This window comes from Centroberyx gerrardi, chromosome 1 (assembly GCF_048128805.1).
Source record: "Centroberyx gerrardi isolate f3 chromosome 1, fCenGer3.hap1.cur.20231027, whole genome shotgun sequence".
NCBI lineage: Eukaryota > Metazoa > Chordata > Actinopteri > Beryciformes > Berycidae > Centroberyx > Centroberyx gerrardi.
In genome coordinates this window covers 7,769,300-7,791,926 of record NC_135997.1, presented here as the reverse complement: position 1 = coordinate 7,791,926, position 22,627 = coordinate 7,769,300, and the positions used below count along the sequence as shown (strand labels likewise).

At 44.1% G+C, this 22,627-nt stretch overlaps 1 protein-coding gene across 1 annotated transcript; it reads left to right on the top strand.

Moving 5' to 3' along the window:
* The first annotated feature begins 3,654 nt into the window (after positions 1 to 3,654).
* LOC139913458 (mothers against decapentaplegic homolog 6-like) lies at positions 3,655 to 22,371 on the top strand. Its single transcript, XM_078284880.1, has 4 exons — positions 3,655 to 5,113; positions 7,009 to 7,062; positions 7,345 to 7,422; positions 21,324 to 22,371. Exons 1-4 carry the CDS (start codon positions 4,372 to 4,374, stop codon positions 21,947 to 21,949), a joined length of 1,500 nt encoding a protein of 499 aa, XP_078141006.1. The 5' UTR covers positions 3,655 to 4,371; the 3' UTR covers positions 21,950 to 22,371.
* Positions 22,372 to 22,627: the final 256 nt, after the last annotated feature.

Genomic DNA, 22,627 nt, shown 5'->3' with positions numbered 1-22,627 from the left:
TCCCAGCCCTTCAGACAGAAGCATGCTTTTACACAGGACCCGTAGCAAGTGCTAGACTGACACCAAGGCTGTGAAGTTTACACTGAAATGACTCGGGGCTCAGTTAAGCCTGCTCCACTGGTGAGTGTATGGCAGTGCAAAGAGAAAACAATTCTGATACTGCGAAGATCAAAATGGCTATCAGCTGGCTAGTAGTCATTTTGTGAGAAAAATTGTGATCACTTATTAAACACAACTTTCCCAAAAAGTCTTAAGTTATGTTATTCTCTACCCTAGTTCAATGATATCTTACTTCTGTTTTCACTCTTACGCGGATTTGTGTTTAGGAAGCAAAATGCACAATGATAATAAGTGGATACATGCAATTCACTGACAGTGTGGTTGCAAAGGATATTTGGGTTTTTCCCCTTAAGTAGAGTGACCAGATGTCCTGTTTTCTCAGGACCGCACTGTATTTCATTACATTTATCCTCTTTGAATTTCAGCAATGCAGATTTTCCAGTGGGTTCTCTGACTATTGTTGTCAGGCTATTTATCATTATCAATGCAATCCTGTCTGCACCACAGACAGATGACACATGGTGTGACATCATCGCCATAGACAAAAATGCGTCCAATCCAATGACCATAACCACACCTGACTGGTAAACATGCTGTGTTCTCCACGTGACGAGGCGATGTTTGACTGTGAGTGTGACTGAATTAATCTATGTTTCACCAACGTTGATTTCCAAAGGTATGTTGGAGTTGCATACCTTATGTGTTTGAATGAACTGTGGTAAATGGCCTTATCTGCATTTTTCTTCATTTTAGCATTCAGTTCAGTTCAGTCTTTATCTAATTTCTCCGGGGGGGGGGGGGGGGGGGGGGGCAATTTGTTTGCAGCAACTAAATCGATGAAATACAATACAAAATGTTACAAAATGGACACAGAACATACTGTAGATGCACACATAGGTACATACATAAGCCCATGGTAGAAAGAAAGTGCAATTTGTAAAGTGCTTTGGTGCCTGTGCAAAAATTTGGTACCGACATTGAGAGCTGCGGGGAAAAAAACAATACCAGTGTTGACTGGTGGATCAGGATAGCTAATGTTGGATGGTGAATGCTGAAACTTCTCAGGAGTGTGTGCGCTAAAAAAGAGAAAAAAAAATCCTGCTGAAGTGATATATTGCTTTAAACACAACAAATCACATTTCCCATGGCTGCGAGTCCCAGCGGTGTTTTCTGGGGCCACTGAAACCTTCAACCCTTCCAAAGCTTCTTCCAAACAGTTCTCTTTTCCCCCGTCTGCATCCCTGCATCTGATTGAGTTACACAGGGGAACACATTTTGAACAGGTGCCCAGCGAACCCCTCCCCAGCCACACACACACACACAACTTGAACACCACACATACACACTCTCTCCACTCCTCTCCCCCTTCTTCCTTGACTCGCTGATCCTGTCATTGTAACACGACTCCCACACAACAAAATCTTCAGCCAGCTCTGTAGTCCCTTACATACTCCAGCGGTGCAGAGTGCATAGCTGGACATGCTACTAACTATTCTGATATGAGGTGCAAATGGTTCCCCACCAGGAACCCTGCGCTGACCCCGCAGGGCCGTAATGTCCACTTGAACCAGATTGAGGAGTCGTTAAAATGCCAATCCCAAGCAGTCATGGAGGCGGTCAGGGTGGCAGGGTGACGGGCGGTGGCATGGCTGGCATGGTGCCAGTGGGGGAAACCCTGACCCCTCTCTCTACCCGTTGTGCCTCGCACTGCTCATGCCCTATATGTTTCAGGCTAGTCTACCATGTGCGCACACTTGTTATTTTGGCATCAGAGGATGAGGCTTATAACTCAAACTCTATCAGTGTTGCTTCCCGAGGCTTTGTGAACATCCATCACTGAGTGGCACTGCCGTACCTCAAGCACATCGAAGTTCAGACCCTCATGCAGGACATTTGTGGGACAACGTCCAAAAGCTGCAAGGCCCTCTAGCTCTGACCTTTATGATCCCTTTATGTGACCTGGTTGACTTCCTCTAGCCTCAGGAAAAAGTGACAGATTAATTGACAGTTTTTGAGCTAATGTGTTGTGAAAATGTGAACAAAAGACCAAAAACCAATGTGCAATTCATACTTAAAATTAAAATAATAACACTGAGATTTCTGCAGAATACAACAAGATAGGTGAAATGATACGTAATAATAATAATAATAATTTGTATGCAAGACATTGTGAAGTTGACATTAAGTAAAAAAAACAAGGTGTTGTTCCTAAAATCACACTTTAGGTGAAAATGAAAATCTCTTTTTGTCTGAGTTTACTTTGATGTCTCCATTCAACCCACAGGCAGCAGGGATCCCATTGACTCACTGACTAATACAACAGTGGAATGTAGATGTTTACATTTTTACAGTAACGCCTCCCCCAGCCCCCCTCCTTCTTCCTAAACCCGTGTAAGTATTATAGTATTACTAAAACCTGGAAGTCAAAAGAGGCGCTCGATTCCTGAACATTGACAACCATGATGATACACGGATTTCATTATTTATCAATCCTACACGTCACTTCTCTAGATATCTCTTGACAAAATAACAGTAATAGTCATCTTCCTCTTAGTATTATTATTAGCCTATAATTAATATTAATAATAGTGGTAGCAGTAGTAGCAGCAGCAGTAGTAGTATTAGGCCTACTAGAGCACAATGATTGGGAAAGATAGAATTTAATGGGATTTTACCATAAACTCACGACATAGTATTTTTCTTTTAACAGTCTGTTCACCTCTTGCAGGCCCGGTAGACATTTATATTTCCAACGACAGATCCGTGCTGAACACTCAGTCGGCGCTACACGCTGTGCAGCATTTTGAGTTTCAGCAGAGGAAAGGAGGATGTTGCGTCTTTAAGAGTTAAGAAACTTGAAACCATGTTTGCGCAACAATCAGTGCGGCTCCAAGCCGCCAAAGTGTCTAGACTGGCACATGATGGCGGGAATCAACCAATGGCTCCAGAGCTTTCCTCTGGGGCCCCGTGAGAGAGAGAGAGAGCGAGAGAGAGAGCGAGAGAGAGAGAGAGAGAGAAAGAGAGAGAGAGAGAGAGAGAGAGCGAGAGAGAGAGCGAGAGAGAGAGAGAGAGAGAGAGAGAGAGATGCGTCAAACCAGACAGTATAAGATGGGAAGCTGAGTGATTTTGCCTTCAGAATAAAAGCATGACATTTATTATCACTTTTGAAAAATAAGTATTCCAGTGCGCAAAGACAGTGGACTAAGGCTGTTATTCTGCAGCAGTGGCAGGTCAGTTGTGCCACTGCTTTTTTCAAGATAACAGACGTAAATATCCTTCCAAGCTGTCTTTCCTCATGTATTTTGACAGTCCTATATAGCCTATATGTCATCTTGCAGAGGCCCATGGAGTAGAAAATGACTTTTTGGGAACAAAGGCAACAATTACATTTTAATTAAATACCTCCTTAAACATATTCTCTATTTTCACTTTGGTACTTCTACTCAAACATTGCGACGCATGTTCACCATTAAGGGTTTTTATTTTGAAAATTCCTCATCGGAAGTACTGTTTTTATTCTGACTGGCTTGACTCTGGTGTGTGAGCTGGAGTGTGTGTGTGCGCGTGTGTGTGTGTGCATCCGAAAAGGACTGGCAGGGCAGGGGAGTGGAGAGTGGAGTAATTCCAGCTCTCTTTAAAACAACTTCTCAGCACGGAATCCGTCCTGGAGTTTGGCACTGGCGTCCTCAGCCCCGGAGCGGCTATCTCTGCTTTATTCCGGGACTGCACAGGGATTATTGCTTCCACGCAGTGAAAGAAAACATTGGGATTTTGACTGTAGTGAGGATTATATTCGGGGGGTGAAGGAACTCCGCCGATGTGTCTGGAGCGGATTTTAAGGATCTAGGGTTCCCAAAGCCCAAGAAAAAAAGCCCTGGCAAACTTTTGGATTTATGATTTCTGTTGCTCATGTTGTCGCTTAGTTAATGTAGATTAGTTTTGCGCCTTGTCTGGTCTAGCTATGGTACTGGGTTTGTGTGTGGGATCTCCAGAGTCTTGGGGGGCTGTAGGCTTGTTGAGAGAGCTGGCAAAAGTTGTGGCTTAATTGAGTTGGCGACAGCAGGTCACTAACCAGTGACTGTGTGCAGCATTCACCTTCTGCAGACGTTTTACTGCCGTTTAATGCAACATATGAGTGAATATTACTTTCTAATGCTGTGGGGTAGCGATCAATCTGTGACCTCCGGCTGCGCATGTTGTGCGCACCGTACACAAACCCTTGATCTTGCGCGGCGAGTATAAATCGATGTGGCATCTCCACAGACCAGGACTGGACCGATACGACACATCCAGAACTGTCTAGGTTGTCGTATGTTCAGGTCGAAACGCTCAGGTCTTGTACGGCGACTCTGGAGAAGCCGTCTGGTCACCGAGAGCGACGGGCGAGATGGAGGCAGACGAGGTGAGGGGGGTCGGGACGGTCCGTGCGGCAGAAACCCAGGAAAGCTCGTCAGAACGGAGCACCGGTCGGTGACCCGTGCTGAACCGGCTCCGGGACCTCTAGGGGAAGCCGGAGACCTGACGGAGAGCGCGGACAAGGAGGAAGAGGAGCACCCAGACGATGACCGGGGTGCCATGTGCGTCCCGGAGCACCGAGGCTCTCGGCGGGGACGGGAGGGTGACAGCAGGACGGTGACGTGTTGTTTGTTTGGGGAATGGGACCTCAGACCCCGGAGCCCTTATTGGGCCCCGAGGAAAGACGGAGGGGGGCCCTGTCAGTGCGCTCCGAGGCACGCGGGGCTGGAGGAGGAACTCAAGAGCGTTGCTTACGCTCTTTTAAAAAGACTAAAGGAGAAACCTCTGGACGCCTTGGTGAAGGCTGTAGAGACCAAAGGGGGGATACCCAGTGAATGCGTCATGGTGCCGCGGGCTGATCTGCGGCTCGGTGGTCATCACATTTCTCCACAGTATCTCCTTTGTAAGCTGTATCGCTGGAGCGACCTGCAGCTCTCTGCCCGGCTCAAAGCGCTGTGCCACTGTCAAAGTTTCGGCGCAGTGGACAGCGCGAAGGTGTGCTGCAACCCCTATCACTACAGCCGCTTATGTGGGCCAGGTAAGGACATCAGCATTCACGGGGGAGGAGGGGGGGCTGGAGGGTCCCAAACTTTGTAAAACCAGGGGGTCAAACTAGATACATTAGGCTGGGGAGCCCCTTCCTTAGATATTATCCAGAGCAGAAATGCCTGTATATGGATGGGGACGGAAGATAGGAGGTGAGACCGCTGATCAGAGTAAAGATCCTTCTGCCTTCTGTCATTCTGTCATGATGCCTCTGCCAAATGAAGCAACTCTAAAATTAAACCATTACACATTTTTCTGGACCCCACTCCATCTCCCTCAAGGACCCCTGGGGGCCCTCGGACCCCACTTTGGGAACCACTGATCTACAGCTCACCAAAGCCAGCTGCAGGGCATATAGGCCTACTTTATCACATTAAAGTGATGTGCGTCATGGATTTGGATTAGATTTTACGCAATAGTGCATTTTGGCATCAACGACTGGCAATAAGATTGATGCATATATACATGATATTAACTGTAATTCCCAATAAGTGAGGTCGTATGCCTTCAAGGTTAAGATTTACCTCAGACCTGCAGCTGAGGTGGAATGTAACTGTTGTTTAAAAGATTAAAAAATACTGAAATCGGACATTAAAATCAACTATAAAAAAAAGATCCATTCAGTTCTCCCTGTTTCAGCCCAGGCGCTCAGGACTGATGAAGCCCTCTGTCAGCTCTCTCCTGGTGGGCGTTATTCATCTTAAAATATATTTTGGTGGTTACAACGCAAACGTTTATTTTGCAGGCGTGTTAGTGATGATAATAATATCGAAGCTGTATGGCTACTTTAAGTATCGTGGCCTATATCCAACACTGCAACCCCTGAAAATAAATGGTACCATAGGCGCACCCCCCCCCCCCCCCCCCCCCATCCCACATACACATGTACACACACAACCCCCCCTCTACGCTCACACTACACTTACACACAACTAGTCGTGTTTCATTGGCTATCCCACAGTTTTATACAACTCTGCCTTTAGTTTAGTTTGGTAAACCATTATTTTGATTTCCTCTTCGCATTCCTAACGCATTACACCCGTATTTAAATTTGCGCAAAAACTTTGCTTCCCACATCATCCATTTGAAGATCGCTCTCAAGTTGCACTTAGGCTCTTTTTTCTCTGACAAGGAGGTCCTCCTCTTGTTATTTAGGTGAAGGAGTGCCGATAATATACAGTTTGCATAGGGCTGGCGCCAGACTGACTCGCTGGGTATCTGACTGACTGAGGACTCCGGCAATTACTGGCTCTGCTCTTAAAGGGGCCGCATGTCCACTTTGCTCTGGAGCTCTTCTCCACTGAGGGGACGTTTCTACAGCAGTGCCATTACTTAGATTTTTAGTGTGTTTTTTAAGTTATTCTTTGACTCTGTGGGCATATGTGTGTGTGAATTAAGTTGTACTCTAGTTGAAACTTGTATAATCCCTGTGGGGAAACTGTGTCTTAAGCAGCATCAGAGGATAGGATATAGATAAGAATAAGACAAATAGAGAGTGCTGAAGATAACAGCAACAGCTCAAACTATTGAGAATAATACAGTAGTTAAATAAATAAAGGTAGAGCGTCTTGGCTGACAGATTTACAGGTTTGGACCGGATGAGCAAGTACGCATCTCTCAAGAACATTATCAGGTGTAGAGATGGGAGAACAAGTATACAGAAATGTTTCCAAATGTGCAAATGTGCAGTGTAAGCTATTCACATTATCACCAGAATGGTGGTAACATATGACTGTAGCCTATATGTTTTGTTTCATGTAACTAAACAGTACTGTGTGATGTATACTTAGATCATTACATCGTTATTTCTCAATGAATGGTTAGGATCTCTGTGTCCGTTTTGTTTGATCATACAGCCTTTAACTTGTTTTTTTGTTGTATTTTCAGAATCACCTCCTCCCCCATATTCTCTGTCCCGTTCAGATGAACACAAGCCACTGGGTGAGTGTCACACAATAGATAACATGTAGCAAACCAGTAAATGACATCAAGGGTGTCATGACCATCATATTTGATATTTGTAACATTGACAATCTTTAAAATCTGCTTGTACTGAAAGTGTCACAGAGTTTGTCAGGCTTTACCTGTGAGAATCTTACCTTTTGAGGAATCACATGATACCCACTTAAATAATAGAGTGGATCTGCACATGCATACAGTCAGTCTCTTCCATGGTTTGAGGTTCTAGATCTCACTCATCTGTGCTTTTTCTAATTTGACCAGACTCAACTCTGTCTTACACTGAAACTGTGCCCCCCCACTACTCCAACCCGCCTCACGTTACGCCAAGAGACTACACAGGTGAGTTTCTTGCATTATTATTGTACTGGCACATATACTAACTTTGGATACCTGCTCATCACACTGTGAACAGGCGAGGGGCATTCCAGGGTTTTTGTTTCAGTGGGGCTTGATGAAGGAAATTCATTTCCCTGTTGGAAGATGAAACATTTTTCACAAATAAGCAACAGGGAAATAGTTTTACTTGAGTTGCATGAGATGTGTGTGCATATACAGACACACTATCTATGTAGCTTGCGTCCCATCTGAATGTTTATACAAAAGGGCAAATTGCATTTACTCTTATTATCTTATTGTTATTACGTTGTGTTTTTCCTTCCTATTTTGAAAGGCCATTAAGACAACCAAAAAAATCCAGCGCATAAAGCTCCTATTGTCAGAGGAGCATGGAGGGGCAGGGTGGGGGTCTGGGGTCTCTCACTATCTAGATGCCACAGCAGTGTAGCCTTTCTGTCTCTCTTTCCCTGTCTCTCTCTCTCTCTCCCTCCTCTTTCTCCACAGCAAAATATTTCACTGGGATGAAGCTGCAATAAGATCCCTGTGCATACTCCCAATCCCCTTCGCCTCTCGAACCACCCATCCCCCCTCTTTCCCTCTTTCTTCCCTCAAATCCCTCCATTCCTCTCGGCAATTGAGCAGTGGAAAAGAGGCTGGCATTTTGGGGGCGGGGGAGTTGAGCAGCTCTGATGAGGCGGAGGTGTAGAGTTTTGTGTGTGTGTGTGTGTGTGTGTGTGTGGAAGGGGTGAGGGGTGTAGTTGGACAGGAAACAGCCCCCTCTAGATGATGAAACTGGAGCTTTATTTGTTTACGCGCCGGGGTCGGGTGGAGGGGTTCTTGTCGTGTTGAGAGAAGCCGCAAACCCACTCGATCAAGCCTGCCTGGCCTCACTCACGGAGGCTGCTGAAAGGTGAACGGGCACCAATGAAGTCTATGTAGTGTTGTCATGGCATCGGACCTGTCTGTTTAGCATGAGGAGACAGCAATACTCCCACCAAGCCATCACTGGGTTTGTCTGTGGTGTCCAAGCAGTGTCACATGTAGAGTAGAGCTGAACAATTAATCAGGAAAAAAATCGAAATCGCAATACGAACTTCTGCAATTTCCAAATCGCAGAGGCTGCAATTAATTGCTCCAAAATGGATTTCTAAACAAGGTGTTTTAGAGCTGCGGGTAAACTTTGGCCCATGAATCAAGAACAATATTGGTGAAAACCTTTCATCATACTCAGACTCAGTCAATCCTGCACACTGACATCTATTTTTAACAAAGCCACATTTCTTTAAACAAGTTTAAAGTTCTAAAAAATGTATGAGAAAGAAGAAAAACTTGTAATGATATGAATCGCAGTTTAATCGCAATTGCAATATTCTGTCAATTAATCGCAATTAGATGTTTTGTCAATATCTTTCAGCTCTAGTAGTTGAGCATTTTCGTTAACGTTATTTGCTAATTCATTCATTTCTTTCCTTGATTGTATCGCCATAAGTTAGCATCCCACATTACACGTTTAAACAAATCCAACTTCATTTGCCAAGTATTTTTTTTAAAGTTTATTCACACTGACAAAACTAGGACACTTAGTGATGCTATTGGAAGTTACAGTAAGCTTGAAGTTGATTCGTAGTCCGTTCAGTCAAGGCTGTGAGTCAATCAAATGTCAAGGTAGGTTGTAATTTGTAGCCAACGCCAAGAGCCGCTGACCTGAGTAGCGAGGGAGGGTACCTGCTATTGTCTGCCAGGTGAAATGAGTGGAAATAGACAGATCAGTGGTGTGTGTGTGTGTGTGTGTGTGTGTTTGTGTGTCTCTCTGTGTGTGTGTGGTCTCTTCCTCCCCTGCCCCCCACACCAGAGCACTGGAACTGAGAATTGCAGCTCTGGCCAAGAGCATGAGTAGGAATGAGAGTTGGCTAAACAGAGGTAGTGGCAGGGAAATTTGCATGGACCTTTCCCCCTAGATGTCGTTTTCGTCGTGGGCTTTGACAGCCTGAGACTCCCCTCTTTCCGGCTGCAGCTAGTAGAATAACAGGAAATAAGTTGAAAATATAGCTTACTCCAACATGTATCAAAGAATTGACGATAGCTTTAGAAAACAAAACAAAATGCAAACCCACCCTTGATGTCGCCTCAGCCTTGGTTAGATCTTTCAAGAATGTAAATGAATCTTTTTTTTGTGCAAGAGATCATCTGGCATATCATCTAAAACCCTCTGATGTTTTCTTTAGAATAAATAGAAGCGTTGAACATGTACTCTTGCATTTTAGCATCTTTTTTTTTTTATTCTTCTTTTTAAACCAACTCTGTACCCTAGCTTTGAAAGTGCTGCAGCAGGGTGTGGTCCATACATACCTTTGCCCTGGCCTCTTTTATCATTCGATCAGTTAACATTCCCCTTAAACCACAGCAAACAGCCCTCCTTTGAAAATGGAAATGTCTACTGGAAGTTTAGTAGGCTTATATCTACTTTGACTATCCCTTGGTGCCTCCAACAAAACGTGTCATTGAGCTGCTTATTGTTATGCTCTCCAGGAGCAGTGTGTGTGTTTGTGTGTGTGTGTGTGTGTGTGTGTGTGAGAGAGAGTTTGTGTGTGTGTGACAGAGACAGAGAGAGAGGAATTTCTGTCTGACTCGGTGATAAGATCAGCTCAGAGGACTCACATAGGGGTTCTACCAGGACAAAGACACACACACATGCACACACACACACACAACGTACACGCGCACACACACAGTCACACACACGCGATTTGTTGAACTGAAGGCATGGTTCCACTCTTTTACTCTTATAAATTGATGTAAGACAAAAAGCAAATTAATGTCTGCTGTATTGTATTTAACGTAGCCTGTGTAGCATTTTCTCTAAATACACATTTGTAGATGAATTCAATTACGACCATCTGCACTCTGTTCTGTTGCCCCCTGCACTCTGTGTTTTATTATTGCCCTTCCTGATGCTATTGATGCATAAATTAGTCTATGAAAATAGATTTTACGGATTTCACGAGTCTGAAATGACAACAGTTTTTCTTTACTAGCATGAGAATGTGTGACCACAACTTGGTTCAGAGCACGATATTAATGGGAAAATATAGCATATAGAAACACATAGCATCTTTTTTTGTTGTTAATTGGTTGAGAGTCTAGAAAGATACAAAGTTAGTTGTTCCTAGTCTCATCTTTATGCGTCAACTTCTGCCTCATGTCATCCTCGCCGTCGACAAAAACCTGTTTACCTTGTGTCATGAGGCTTTTGAACATGTGGATGCAAGTGAAGCACTGATACTTAACTTGACATCAGCTGAGCCTACATGTTCTCTTCGGAGTGGACATCAGTTTTGCCTGGATGTATTGAAGCAAGACAAGAAGACCACTCCCTCTCTGCCCTCAGTAATCATATTTTGGTGGCTTGTTTGTTTAAGCAGAGCAAGGTATCAGCCAAACATCCTGTCTCCGAGCCCTGCCTGCACTCGCTGCAGCATTAACCCCATGAATTGGCCCTTTGACTGATGGGGCACGGCCCAGGAATGTTGGGAAATTGGGAAGGTGAGGGGGGGGAGCAGGGTCTCAGAGTGAAAGGGGTAGGAGGGGGTGTGTGTGTGTGTGGTGGGGGGGGGTCGGCTCTGGAGAGTGACATCTGATACATGTTTGAACATATCACCGCTAATACTTAAGAAACTCGGAGCTGGGCTGACATTCTTGGAAGTTTAGGAGATATAAAGATAGCTTTCTGACCGCACCGTGCCATTTTCAGTTTTGGTGGGTCTGCGAGGTCCGAAAAGGTTCAAAACGGGTGAACCGCTCCGGTCCGGTCCCACCTACAGGCCGACACAGTTGGACAAGGTTTTGTAAATGATCTACAGAGGCTCTACCACTCTCACACCACTGGTTAAGATTTGTCTCCTGGTTTGGCATCGGCAAGCGTGAATATTGAACGGGGTATCAACGCAGAATCCGAGTAGAGTTAGCTTCACTTCGTAGATATCAACAGGTTCACGGTTCATCAAAGTCTGAGATGTAAAAATAGCACAAAGACAAAAGTAAACACCCGCATTCTGCTCCGTACAGTGAGAATTTATTTGTCTCGGTGTGGACGGGTCCTCTCAGTGACCTGAACCTCCAGCCTGTTCGCTGGCACGCGTACAACACTTGCTCTTATGCCTGACTGAGACACATTAGACTATGGAATTCAACATCAAGTGCTGGCCCATTAACCATTTGCCATTTCCTCAAATATTTTCCATCACGGCTCTTTTTCACTACAAGCAGCGAGGGCACGCAGCCGAGGACACATAGCCCGGCTTACTCACAGCCCTTTGAAATCCATTCGCATTATTTTTCTCAAGTCCTTTTTTATTTTTCACAGTGTAGCTGGTTTTATTTTTGTTGGATCAGAGCTGTTAAAATTTGCATTTTGACACTGAAAAATGCTTGGAACCACACAGTGTTGTTGTGCTCCATGAATATTTATTTATTTTTTTTACATTTTAGGCTAAATACCAACATGTTGACACGGTAGTCTGGAGCGACTTTCAATCAGTGCAACAGTAGAATAAGGTTAAATTCCCTAAATCACCAGAATTACTAGCAACCAGTAGTAAGGAGAGCAAAGGTTCAGTTTTTTGGAGAACTTGGAAGGTCTGTAAGTAAGTAAAACCCTTAAAACCACTCTGCATGTCTGATAACCTCAGTAGAACTAAATCAAATAACAGTAAATGAAACATGCAGTAAGTATATCTGAATATCTGAGGTTTAGATCAGCTCCATCTAAACCAAAGCTAAAACATTTCAGGCGTATTAGTTCTGGTTCATTCTTTCATGTTACAAATCACTACAAACTACGACCCCATCCCCCAAACCTCCCATTTTTTTGTAGATTTATGTCTGAATTCCATTTTTCAACCCAAAAATTGTTAATCCATCTGTTTTTTTTTTTCCTGAATACAGAAAACACAGGGCCCTAATAGCTACATTTCCCTGCGCCCCGAGGCTAAGCAGCTAGCTACCTGCAGTGTGTCCTGGCTTAGCTAAAAGCTAGACTCGAAAAAAAAAAAAAAAAACGTCATTGTTCCTTGCTTGCTCTGCTCTTTCACAACACATTTAGAGGAAATGATAGGTTTAAGTTGTGTGGCTCAAACCTATCCAGTCATTTTGAATTGATGAGTAAAGCCATTTCAACGCTATTGACTGGAAGAGGCAAAGGAGGCAAGGCACTGTTTGTTTTACTGTTTTCCTGCTTGAGCTGTGTTGTCATTAAGTTTCTCTTGATTTTTTTGGTTTGTTCCTTTTGAATCAACCTCATGTTCGCTGTCTATTATTTCTATTCTTTCTGCCTTTAGTCATTTCTGCAGATAAATGAGCTGTCAACTCTGAGCTGTTTTTGTCTTGTTGTCACCACCAAGGCTGAAGTCAGTCAAACCTTATTGCAAGTGAAACAGTCTTGACTTCTCCTAGTCCATGGATTTAGGAAGTGTTACACATCAGGACGCTTTTTTTTGCGGGAATCCTCTAGTCGCTGAACACGGATTAGAGATCTTCTTTTAGTCTTCTTTCTTTTAGTTAGTGTCATATCGCAATAACTTCTTTATTGGCTTTGCGCCCCCTCTTTCTTTGTCAGTTTGTATTTTTCTTGTCTTCTTTTTGTCTTCTTTTAGCCCACTTTTGCTGTTCTTTCTCTGTGTGAATTTTACTTCTTCCCTTGTACTGTTTGTTGTACTCGCTCTTTTCCTCTCTCTCTAGTCCTCCTTCTCTCTGTCTTTCTCCCTCTCCTTCTCTCTCTCTCTCTCTCTCTCTCTCTCTCTCTCTCTCTTTCAGTCCATGTTGTCAGGCCATCACAATTTAAAATAAGGTTTAAATTACAGGACTGGCTGTGGCTTTCCGTTGTTCCCTCAGAGTTTTTGCCAACTCGCAATTTGGCTTTTAATGGAATCCTGCCATGCTGCTGAACCTAAAGATTCTTTGCAGATGTCGACGGGCTCTGACTCTGTGAAATGTAGGAAATTGTCGCATGTGCTGCGCGCTTTGAATGCAATGCTTAGTTAAGACTAAAGTTTATTTGAGGGAAGCACTTTTTGCCTAGTTTTCGGGAGTTGTAGCTCCCTGCGTTGTGTTGTAAATGGGGACAATTGTGTGTGTGCATGTGTGTGTGTGTGTGCACATGCATATGTATTGTCATTATTCACCCGTTATAATGGAAATCAACTGCTCAATATGCAGCACACTGACAGGCAGAGACATTTGTCCCCTTCGTTTGTACTGCAACATCGCCCCATTTCGAAGAGACATTTAAGAACGCATACAGACACATGGACACATACACACACACACACACTTCTCTCTTAAACACGCCGACATACAGAGCTTTCAGTGAGCAGTGAGCAGGATTCATTTATAACCACAGATGATTTGGAGTCTGATTCACTTTCTTTCACAAGAGCTGCCTGCTCAGTCAATGGGATGTCACTGTTTCATAATGAAGCCCATCTTCTGTTCCCTTAATGCCTGTTTTTTATGTTTCAAGGGATATTCAAACGCAACTTTGGCTTGAAAGTAGTCTAAGAAATAGATGAAACTGGAATGCATGATATGGTTCTCTGCTAACAGCCATGCAAGCATTAGTAAAATTCAGTCTTGACTAACACTAAAAGATTGTCATACAGAAGGTGCAACTATGATTCACGTTTTGGACAAAATTATCTTCATTCAGAGTAAAATAAAGTCTCAAGTTTAAACGATGAAACGCCTCTATAACACCTATTTATTTAGTATTAGCAGTGGTTGAATTTTTTTGCGGTGAACACCAGAGAACCAAACCAAGAATCCCAGTCTCATGTGGTTCTTGGACCGTTCTCGGTCCAAAGTACCATTTAAATGCCACATGAACAAAACAGCAATCATCCCAAGAAACTTTTACACTTAAAAAAAAAGTCAAGTTATGTGCTTAAATAACACAATTTGTAAGATAAAGCTTTCAAAATGTTATGGAAAATGTGGTAAATGTGTACATGTACTACCACTGTGGGAAATCTGTACATATATCCTCATAATTGTACACATTTCCCAAGGTATCTGGTAACTGTGCAGAAATGCTGTTTATTGTGGTGCAGGTCTCTCACAGTCCTTGAGTTACCTCCTCCTGACCATGCGTGTTTTGTATGGCGATTGCACATTGTATTTGCCCTCCACATTTTCCCAACTGAACCATAACACATACAGATTATTCATCCAAATTAGCTTTTAGTGGGAATTTCACAGTTCCTTCTTTATAGTGGAACAAATGGATCTGTTCCACCAGTTTGTGATTGTCTTGTGAGGAGTGCGGACGGTCTCTTCAGAGCCGTATAGGACCACGTGAGGCTCAATGAGAGACTTGTCAACTTGACCCCTCTGGCTGCCTGGCGGAGTGGGGGGAGGAAGTGTCGAGGAAGAGGGCCTGTCCAGGAATGTGTTGGGAGGGGAGGCTTGTCAGCTAGCTAGCTCTGCCTCTCTCTCTCTCTCTCTCTGTCTCTGTCTGTCTCTCTCTCTCTCTCTCTCTCTCTCTCTTCCTCTTTGTCCCTCGCTATCTTTACAAACTTTTATTAAGATTTAAATCTGCGTTCATGCTTTTTCACGCATTCAACTATAGGCGATGTGTGTTAAAGCTACAATATGCAGCTTTTTGCCTTGAGACAGCAAAGTGTATTGTTAGTCCCGCCCTCCTCCCCCTCAGTTGGTCAAGTTCCCGCCCCAACACTTGTCACTCATCCTGACAAGCTGTCTTCCTCGAAACTGCATCTAGTCTGAGGCTGAGGTGACCAGCATCCGTAAAGCCACCACAGGCATTGAAGCAGCAGATGGTGAATGAAGCCAATCTGCAATTAAAAAGAAGCGAGGCCGATCTTCACCCGTGTTTTTGAACAGGCTTTGTCTGCCGCACATTTAGCTTTGCTGTTCTTTCATTATGTACTGCTTTCCCCCATTGCTGTTGTTATGATTTCCCTGCACTCGATAGCTACAACCCAGCTGACCGCCGGCCACGCCCAGAGCAAATGGATTACACCCAAAATCGTCCTGAACATCATTGAACAGCCAATTTAAGGCAACCATCGGGATTTAGGCAGGTAGACACAGGGTCACAGACAGATCAGGTCTGATATATCCTACTTCTTATTGTTATCTTAATGGCAAAAAAGTTGCATATTGCCGTTTTAATGGTTAAAACAAACCTCATGGCTTTAGTTGGTAGGAATATATCCAGCCAACTAGAGTTATGACATTAAAATCACTGTAATGATCAAGGCTAGGCAACGAATACAATTCTAGACAGTAAGCAGACATTTTGCAAATGTTGCATAGAACCAAAATGTACTTCCAGGAAGTAACAACTGGATCAGGGATACTTTAAAGTTCAAGACCCCCATAATATCACAATTGTTTTCGAAAGAAGAGCTGAGTGAGCCCAAATGCCTCAGAGACACTCCACAATCAGCCAAACTCAGTCCTACCTATTCATATCCATTCACATTCAGAACTTTCTATAGTAATACTAATACTTCAGTTGTTCCTCCCTCTTTGCTGCATGAACTAAGACTGGCATGTTTGGTTCTAGGATTTACATATAGAAATACATGACATTCACAATTAGAAATTTCAACAGCCATGTGTGCTGTCAAAGAGCTTGAGCCAGACTCTGAGCCGGTACCTGCTCGGTCACTGTACATCACTCTGCACCAGTTAAATGCCTGAGATGTTAAAGTGTCATGGCTGATTTAAACGTGTCTTTGTGCACATTCTGCACATCAGGAGGAGGCTGAGTGACAGAGACGCAGAGTGATATTTCACTTAACCAGAACCTGTACACTCTTTAGCAGATTTACCTCCATATGAGTTTGTTGAACAGTGAACCATGAACAATAGCTGCCCTGGGGAGCCGTTTTCAACACTGATCACCTGGGCGGGTTTTTCACACTCCATTTGCTTCCATTGTGTGACATTTTGAGAAGCTAGTCTAAAAATCCTACCTGTAATGCATTTATGAACCTGTGGCAATGTCAATTCTGAAAAAAATCAAATTTTGGAGCATATGGTTTCATTACGTAATTCTGCCTGTTTGCATTTATCAATAAATAAGTTGTTATCCTCATTTTTACAGGTGATACCTGTCACTAGGCTAGTGACCAGGTTGTTTACATCCTGTGTATGTATGGAAAGTGAGTCAAAGATGTTCCTTTCAACATGTGTGTGAGTTCGACCAACACAAGCTGGAAGAACTGGAACTTTTACTTTTACAAGAAGCAGCCCAGTTGAAAAGTATGTTCCAAAAACACACCAAGTTCTCAAACAATGCAAATGAACGAAGAGCGACAACAAATCACTAGAAAATCCACATTGAATACAGTTCCCTTCTACAGCTATTTTCTACTGTTATCTATTCATTGCTCTCATATTGCTGCTGTCAGCTGGAAAAACTCCAGTTTTCGTGATTTTAATGTTTTAACTCCAATTGAAGGATTACATGGTTCTCTGTGGGTTGAGAAAATTTAATGACGCTTGGGTTTATGAAACTGTTTCAAAACCCCACTGGATAGACTGAAGAATGCATGGTGGTCGATCTAAAAACAAGCCAGTTTTTCTTATGGTTCGTGAAAAGTTGACATTTTGGAGAGTTTTCATCCGACAGCGACGTGTGCTAAGTATTTCACAAGCTCAAGCAAAGTGAAATATGAATTTTTAACAGAACAACACAGTAACAAGCATGAATATAAGTACATTATATATAATCTATGAATATTATACACTTGATATCTTGATAGATTATAGCCTATACATAAGAAATTACCAGAATTCCCCATGATGAATTGATGCATGCAAAACGTCCTTGCTCGTGCCGCCTGCCCCTCGCTGCACTTTGAAGTAGCAGCAGAAACGCAGGAAACTGGTTATACTTTCTCTCTTCCTCTTGGAGGAGACACGGCTTTCTAAACTGCCTCCAAGCACTTCTGCGTCTTCCCAGGAATTTCACTGGGACACACAGTAACTTTCCTGTCGTTTGCTTGCCCTCAGGTTCAAGGTATGCGGGGCGCTATTTGTATGGCCGGTCAAATAATTGATCGGCGGTAGTGACTTGTTTCTTTGTCTTCTTAAAAGAAGAGAAAGGCGCCGACGAAGGGCTGGGAAGATAAGATACCTAATTGCTCACTGCAGTACATCACAAGATCCACTGTACAATGGAGAAAGAGAGAAAGAGGGAGTGTGTGTGTGCATGAGTATGTGTGCATGAGTGTGTGCAAGTGTGTGTGTGTGTGTGTGTTTGTGAGAGAGGGCCCTGTTGTATTCTACTGTAAAGTCCATGTCTGGCGATAACACAGCCCTCTGATGGCAGAGATAGTCGAGACGCCAGCTTAAATGTGGCTTGCTGGATTGAAGTTGCCCTGTAATGATAGTTGTCTCAAACAACACAGAACCTACCATTTGCAGCCAGGGAGGGGTGTTTTCTTTTCTTCCCTTATTTTTTTTTTTTTGTATTTTTTTTTTTTCAGCGCTTTGGGGGGAAATTTGAGGAAGTTCAATCAAAACAAAAGCATCTCAGAGAGGGGACCGGGATGGTCAGTAGCTTGAATTCAATCCTCCCTTCTCGTCCCTCGGTCCCCTCTTACACCCCCTCCCCCTCCTCCCCCCCTCTCTCTCTCCTCCCCCCAACCCACCCACTTCTTTCAGCACAGTGGAAGAGTCTAATAACTGGAGGGGAATCTAATCCTTGGCACTGGATGAAAGACAAGGGTCTCCCTGCCTCTCCCCCTCTTTCTCTCTCTCTCTCTCTCTCTCTCACTCTTTCTCTCAGTCTCTTTCTCTCGCTCTCTCTCCCTCGCTCCGTTTTTTCCACGAATGCTGGTTATGGTTGGCAGGCTCTCTCTCTCTCTCTCTCTCTCTCTCTCTCCCTCCCTCTCATTTTCCCTCTCCTTCCTTCACTCAGTCTCTTTTTTTTTTACTCCTCTACTTCCCCTCTTTTCCCAACTTTCTTGCAGGTTGGGGTTGGCAGCAGGATTCTTCGAGAGGTGAAAAGCAGGGAGTTTATCATGTTTTCAGTTGTGAGGAGGGGGTTTGGAAACAGAAAGAGTAAAGAGAGGGAGAAAGGATGAGTGCCATTGTTGCGTTCTGGTGGTTTGAAGCCCAGGTTCAACAGCCTGTGGGGAGCCGGCAGGAAGCTGCCTGTCTGAACCCTGAACTTGGATTGCCACTTCTTGTTTCTTTGCCATGCAACAGTCCAAAAAGAGAACAAGTCCATACATTCATGTTGTTGCATCAGTACTTTAGCCATTTACAGAGCATATGTTTGTTTTGTTTTTTTTACAGCAAAAGACAATACTTTTATGTTCCACTTATCTTCCCATAGTCCTTTGGGGCTCGGAGGGGGAAAAAAGCGCTAAGGTGTACTGTGCTTTTCGATGAGATTGGCACTAAGAGACGGTGATTTTGAAATGAAATAACAAAAGCTACTTATCTAATTGGTAAACAGAGCTGTTAAATGGTGGTTGGCTTAAATGGTTGCAGAACGCTGTAATTGCTGCCAGCCCTCACACACACACACACACACACACACACAGATGAACACACGCAGGCATGCACACACACATACACACACACACACACACACACACACATTTTTGACTTCCTCCAGTCAAACATAAACATACTGATAACCTCCAGTTTGAACTCTTCTTTATAAATTCCATTGGAGGAGTTTGTTGCCTCCCGCCCCACTCCACCCCCCCCCACCCCTCCTCCCTCCTCCATTTCCCCTTCTCTCCATCGTTCTCACACAAGCTCATTATACCTTAGCTGGACGATCGCCAAGCTGAGTATGATGACACTACTAGGACTGTGCCAGAAACATTACACATGACACGCTGTACCGCGAGAGCTGTCAAATACTGTCGGAAACTTTGATTGAGTGTAGTCTGCGTTACCCAATATCACTCGGTCTTTAATACCAGTAATCCACTGAAAGCAGTCGGGGTCTTACTTCATATGAAAGTTAGTTGTTGTTCATAGTTGCCGATCTTTAAAGCCTTTTGAAGAATTCCATTTCTTGCCATCAGTTTCTATTGATGCTCTCACTCTGTGTCCATAGTTTGCGATATAAATGCGCTATGAATACTTAATGCATGATAAATGCAAAGGCCAGGCTTACTGTAGTCTATATATCAAACCATTTGATGCATGATAGGAAAAATTAAAGTGTACTGTGTATTAAAGAGAACAAAAAAAGTCCCAGTTTGGGTTACGTCTACTTTGGGAATTAATGTGATCGTGAGCTCATATAAAGTCTCCTTGTGTTTCCCCAGACATGTTTGTGTTGCCTTATTACAGGGAAGAGCATGGCTTGTAAAAGTGTGTGTGTATGTGTGTGTGTGTGTGTGTGTGTGTGAGAGAGAAAGAGAGATAGAAAAAGAGAGAGAGAAAGAGAGAGATCCTGCTAGCTGAGCAGCCTGCTCTCTCTTATTGGAGAGCTGTAAAAACTCCAGACCGCAGGAGTTGCCAGCCTGGAATTCACTAATGACACACGTGGGCTTCAGATGAGAAGCGCAATTTTGTGTGTGTGTGTGTGTGTTTGTGGGTGTATGTGTGTGTGTGTCTGTGCATATGTGTGTGTGTGTGTGTGTGTGTCATAGGCATACTGTTTGGATCAGCAGGCCCAATTTGTGTGTGTATGTGTGCATGTGTGAGGCCCTATCTCATCATCTAGAGTGTGTGTGTTTGCTTGTATTTGCGCACAAACACACACACACACAGCTCCCCACTGCATCCCCCCCCCCTCTAAAAGTAAAATGGCCACTGTGCTAACACACCTAGTCTAATCTGCAGCGTAGTTTCACCCAAAAGCAGCTTGTTAATGGGAGAAGGGCGGCCATTCCGGCCCCTGGTAGACGAAGAGGGGGTGCTGCTAGCTGGAATATGAAAGGAATGGGGCCACAGGCACATGGGTCTTTAAATCCTCTGTGTCAATAGAGTCTCTGGAGCAAAATAATGGCATCACTCTGTGTGGGAGTTAATGCGAGCTGATAGCATGAGGGCTGGGGGGTCAGGGGTTCACGGGCTCGCGCTAGGTTGACAGAGAGCTGAATGCTTGGCGAGCCCCCCCCACACACACACACACACCCCCACCCCACCCCAATACCACCTCTCTCTCTCTCTCTCTGTTTTTGTTTCTCTCTCTCTCTCTCAGCCCACCTCCTCTTCACCCCTGTAGTCCTGAGGGAGGGTTATGGAGAGATGGGGAGACGGGACTCAACCATATGGGATGTAGAGATGATGATGGATGCAAAGGAGGAAGTGGGGTGTTCAGTGTTTTGACAGTTTCAGTCCCACTTTTTGGAGTGTAGATCTACAGGTTGAGGGTTGTAATGAGAGTGAGAGTGGGAAAAGTGAAATCTCTTTTGCCATGTAAAATGAAAATAAGAAATCTCCACCGCTTATTGCTGCATGCAAGTGTAGTCCCCATGAAATGAAAAATGACATTTTCACCTTATTAGCAAAATTTTCATGTCACAATATACACATACTTAATCATAAATGGCCAAAAAAAAGTATCAAATTTTAATTTTCTTGTGTTCTTATATCAAAATCCCATTTCTTTTACTTACAAATTCAGGAAGTAAGATGCTCTCAAAATGCCGTTTCATGGAGACTTTCATTATTTTGAAGAATGTGTGCATTCTGTCTCAGTGTGAAAACAGCAGAGAATGACGGAGCATCAAAACACTTGGCTCGTACTTTCATAAGGACTTCCTCTCCCATCCTCCCATCCTCCTCCCCCTCAACATAATTCAGCTCCCTTCAAGAAGAATTACCGGCGTAAAAAAAATGACCGCACTTACCAACACAAACATTAACTCTCCCACTCTCTTCCCTCTCTTTCCTTTCTCCAGACACTGGTACCTCCCTCGGCTCCTCGACCTCCGGCGGCCATCGCTCTCATTGGTGCAGCGTTGCCTACTGGGAGCAGCGGACGCGCGTCGGTCGCCTCTATCCGGCCCACGAGCCGTCGCTCAGCATCTTCTACGACCTACCTCAGGGCACGGGCCTCTGCCTGGGCCAGCTCCACGCCAACGCCTACCACAGTCGCCGTGACGACACGGGCGCCCCGCCGTCGCACGGCACCCGCGGCCACGGCGGCGGAGGGAACGGCAGCGGCGTGCAGCAGATACGCAGTAAAATCGGCTACGGCATCGTGCTGAGCCGCGAGCCGGACGGAGTGTGGGTGTACAACCGCAGCCAGCACCCGGTGTTTGTCCACTCGCCCACTCTGGACCTGCCCAGCGCCCGAGGGCTGAGCGTGAAGAGGGTGATGCCGGGCTTCTCCCTCAAGGTGTTTGACTATGAGCGCTCCAGCTGGATAGTGGAGCGCGGCGTGAAGCCCGAGTGCCAGGAAGGGCCGTGGGACCCGCACAGCGTCCGCATCAGTTTTGCCAAGGGATGGGGCCCCTGCTACTCCAGACAGTTCATCACCTCCTGCCCCTGCTGGCTGGAGGTGCTACTCAACAACCACAGATAGCACACACACACACACACACACACACACACACAGATAACACACGCACTCACACACAGACGCTGACAAATACACGCAGACACACATGAGGTTTCTTAACCAAGTATCCTAATTGTAATCTACCTAGATTTAATATAAAACTTTATATATTATATAAAATATATTATACATGTAAATACTTGAGTCATTTTTACAATGCAATTATTTATGTATAGTGTAATGTGTATGGACAAAGTAAAAAGGAACAGGAATATGCACTTTTGATTCTATATATGCATTACAGAGTTTCACATTTCTTCATTTTTGCAAGTGTGTAAATTGCAGGAAAAATAAGACAAAGCTGGTTTATGTTCTCATGATTTTAGCAATTCCCTCAAAAAGTATGCCATACACACATTGACAATAAAGTATTTGTATTATATGAATGTATTCGTGGTGGTCTTATATTCTGTAATAGTTAACCTCAACTATCTATTAGTTTGTGCTCTTTGCTTAGTCAGTAATGTGCAGCTGTATAGTTACGACTTTACTACAGTAGTATCAAAATGTGAGGTACAGCAATGACAAATTCACTTAGCATTTATGAGTGGCATCTTCAATAACATTTTAGCAAGACAAACACACTGGCTGTTTTCTCCCGGAGCAGAGAGACATATTCTTCTGTTTACATCATGGATGCTC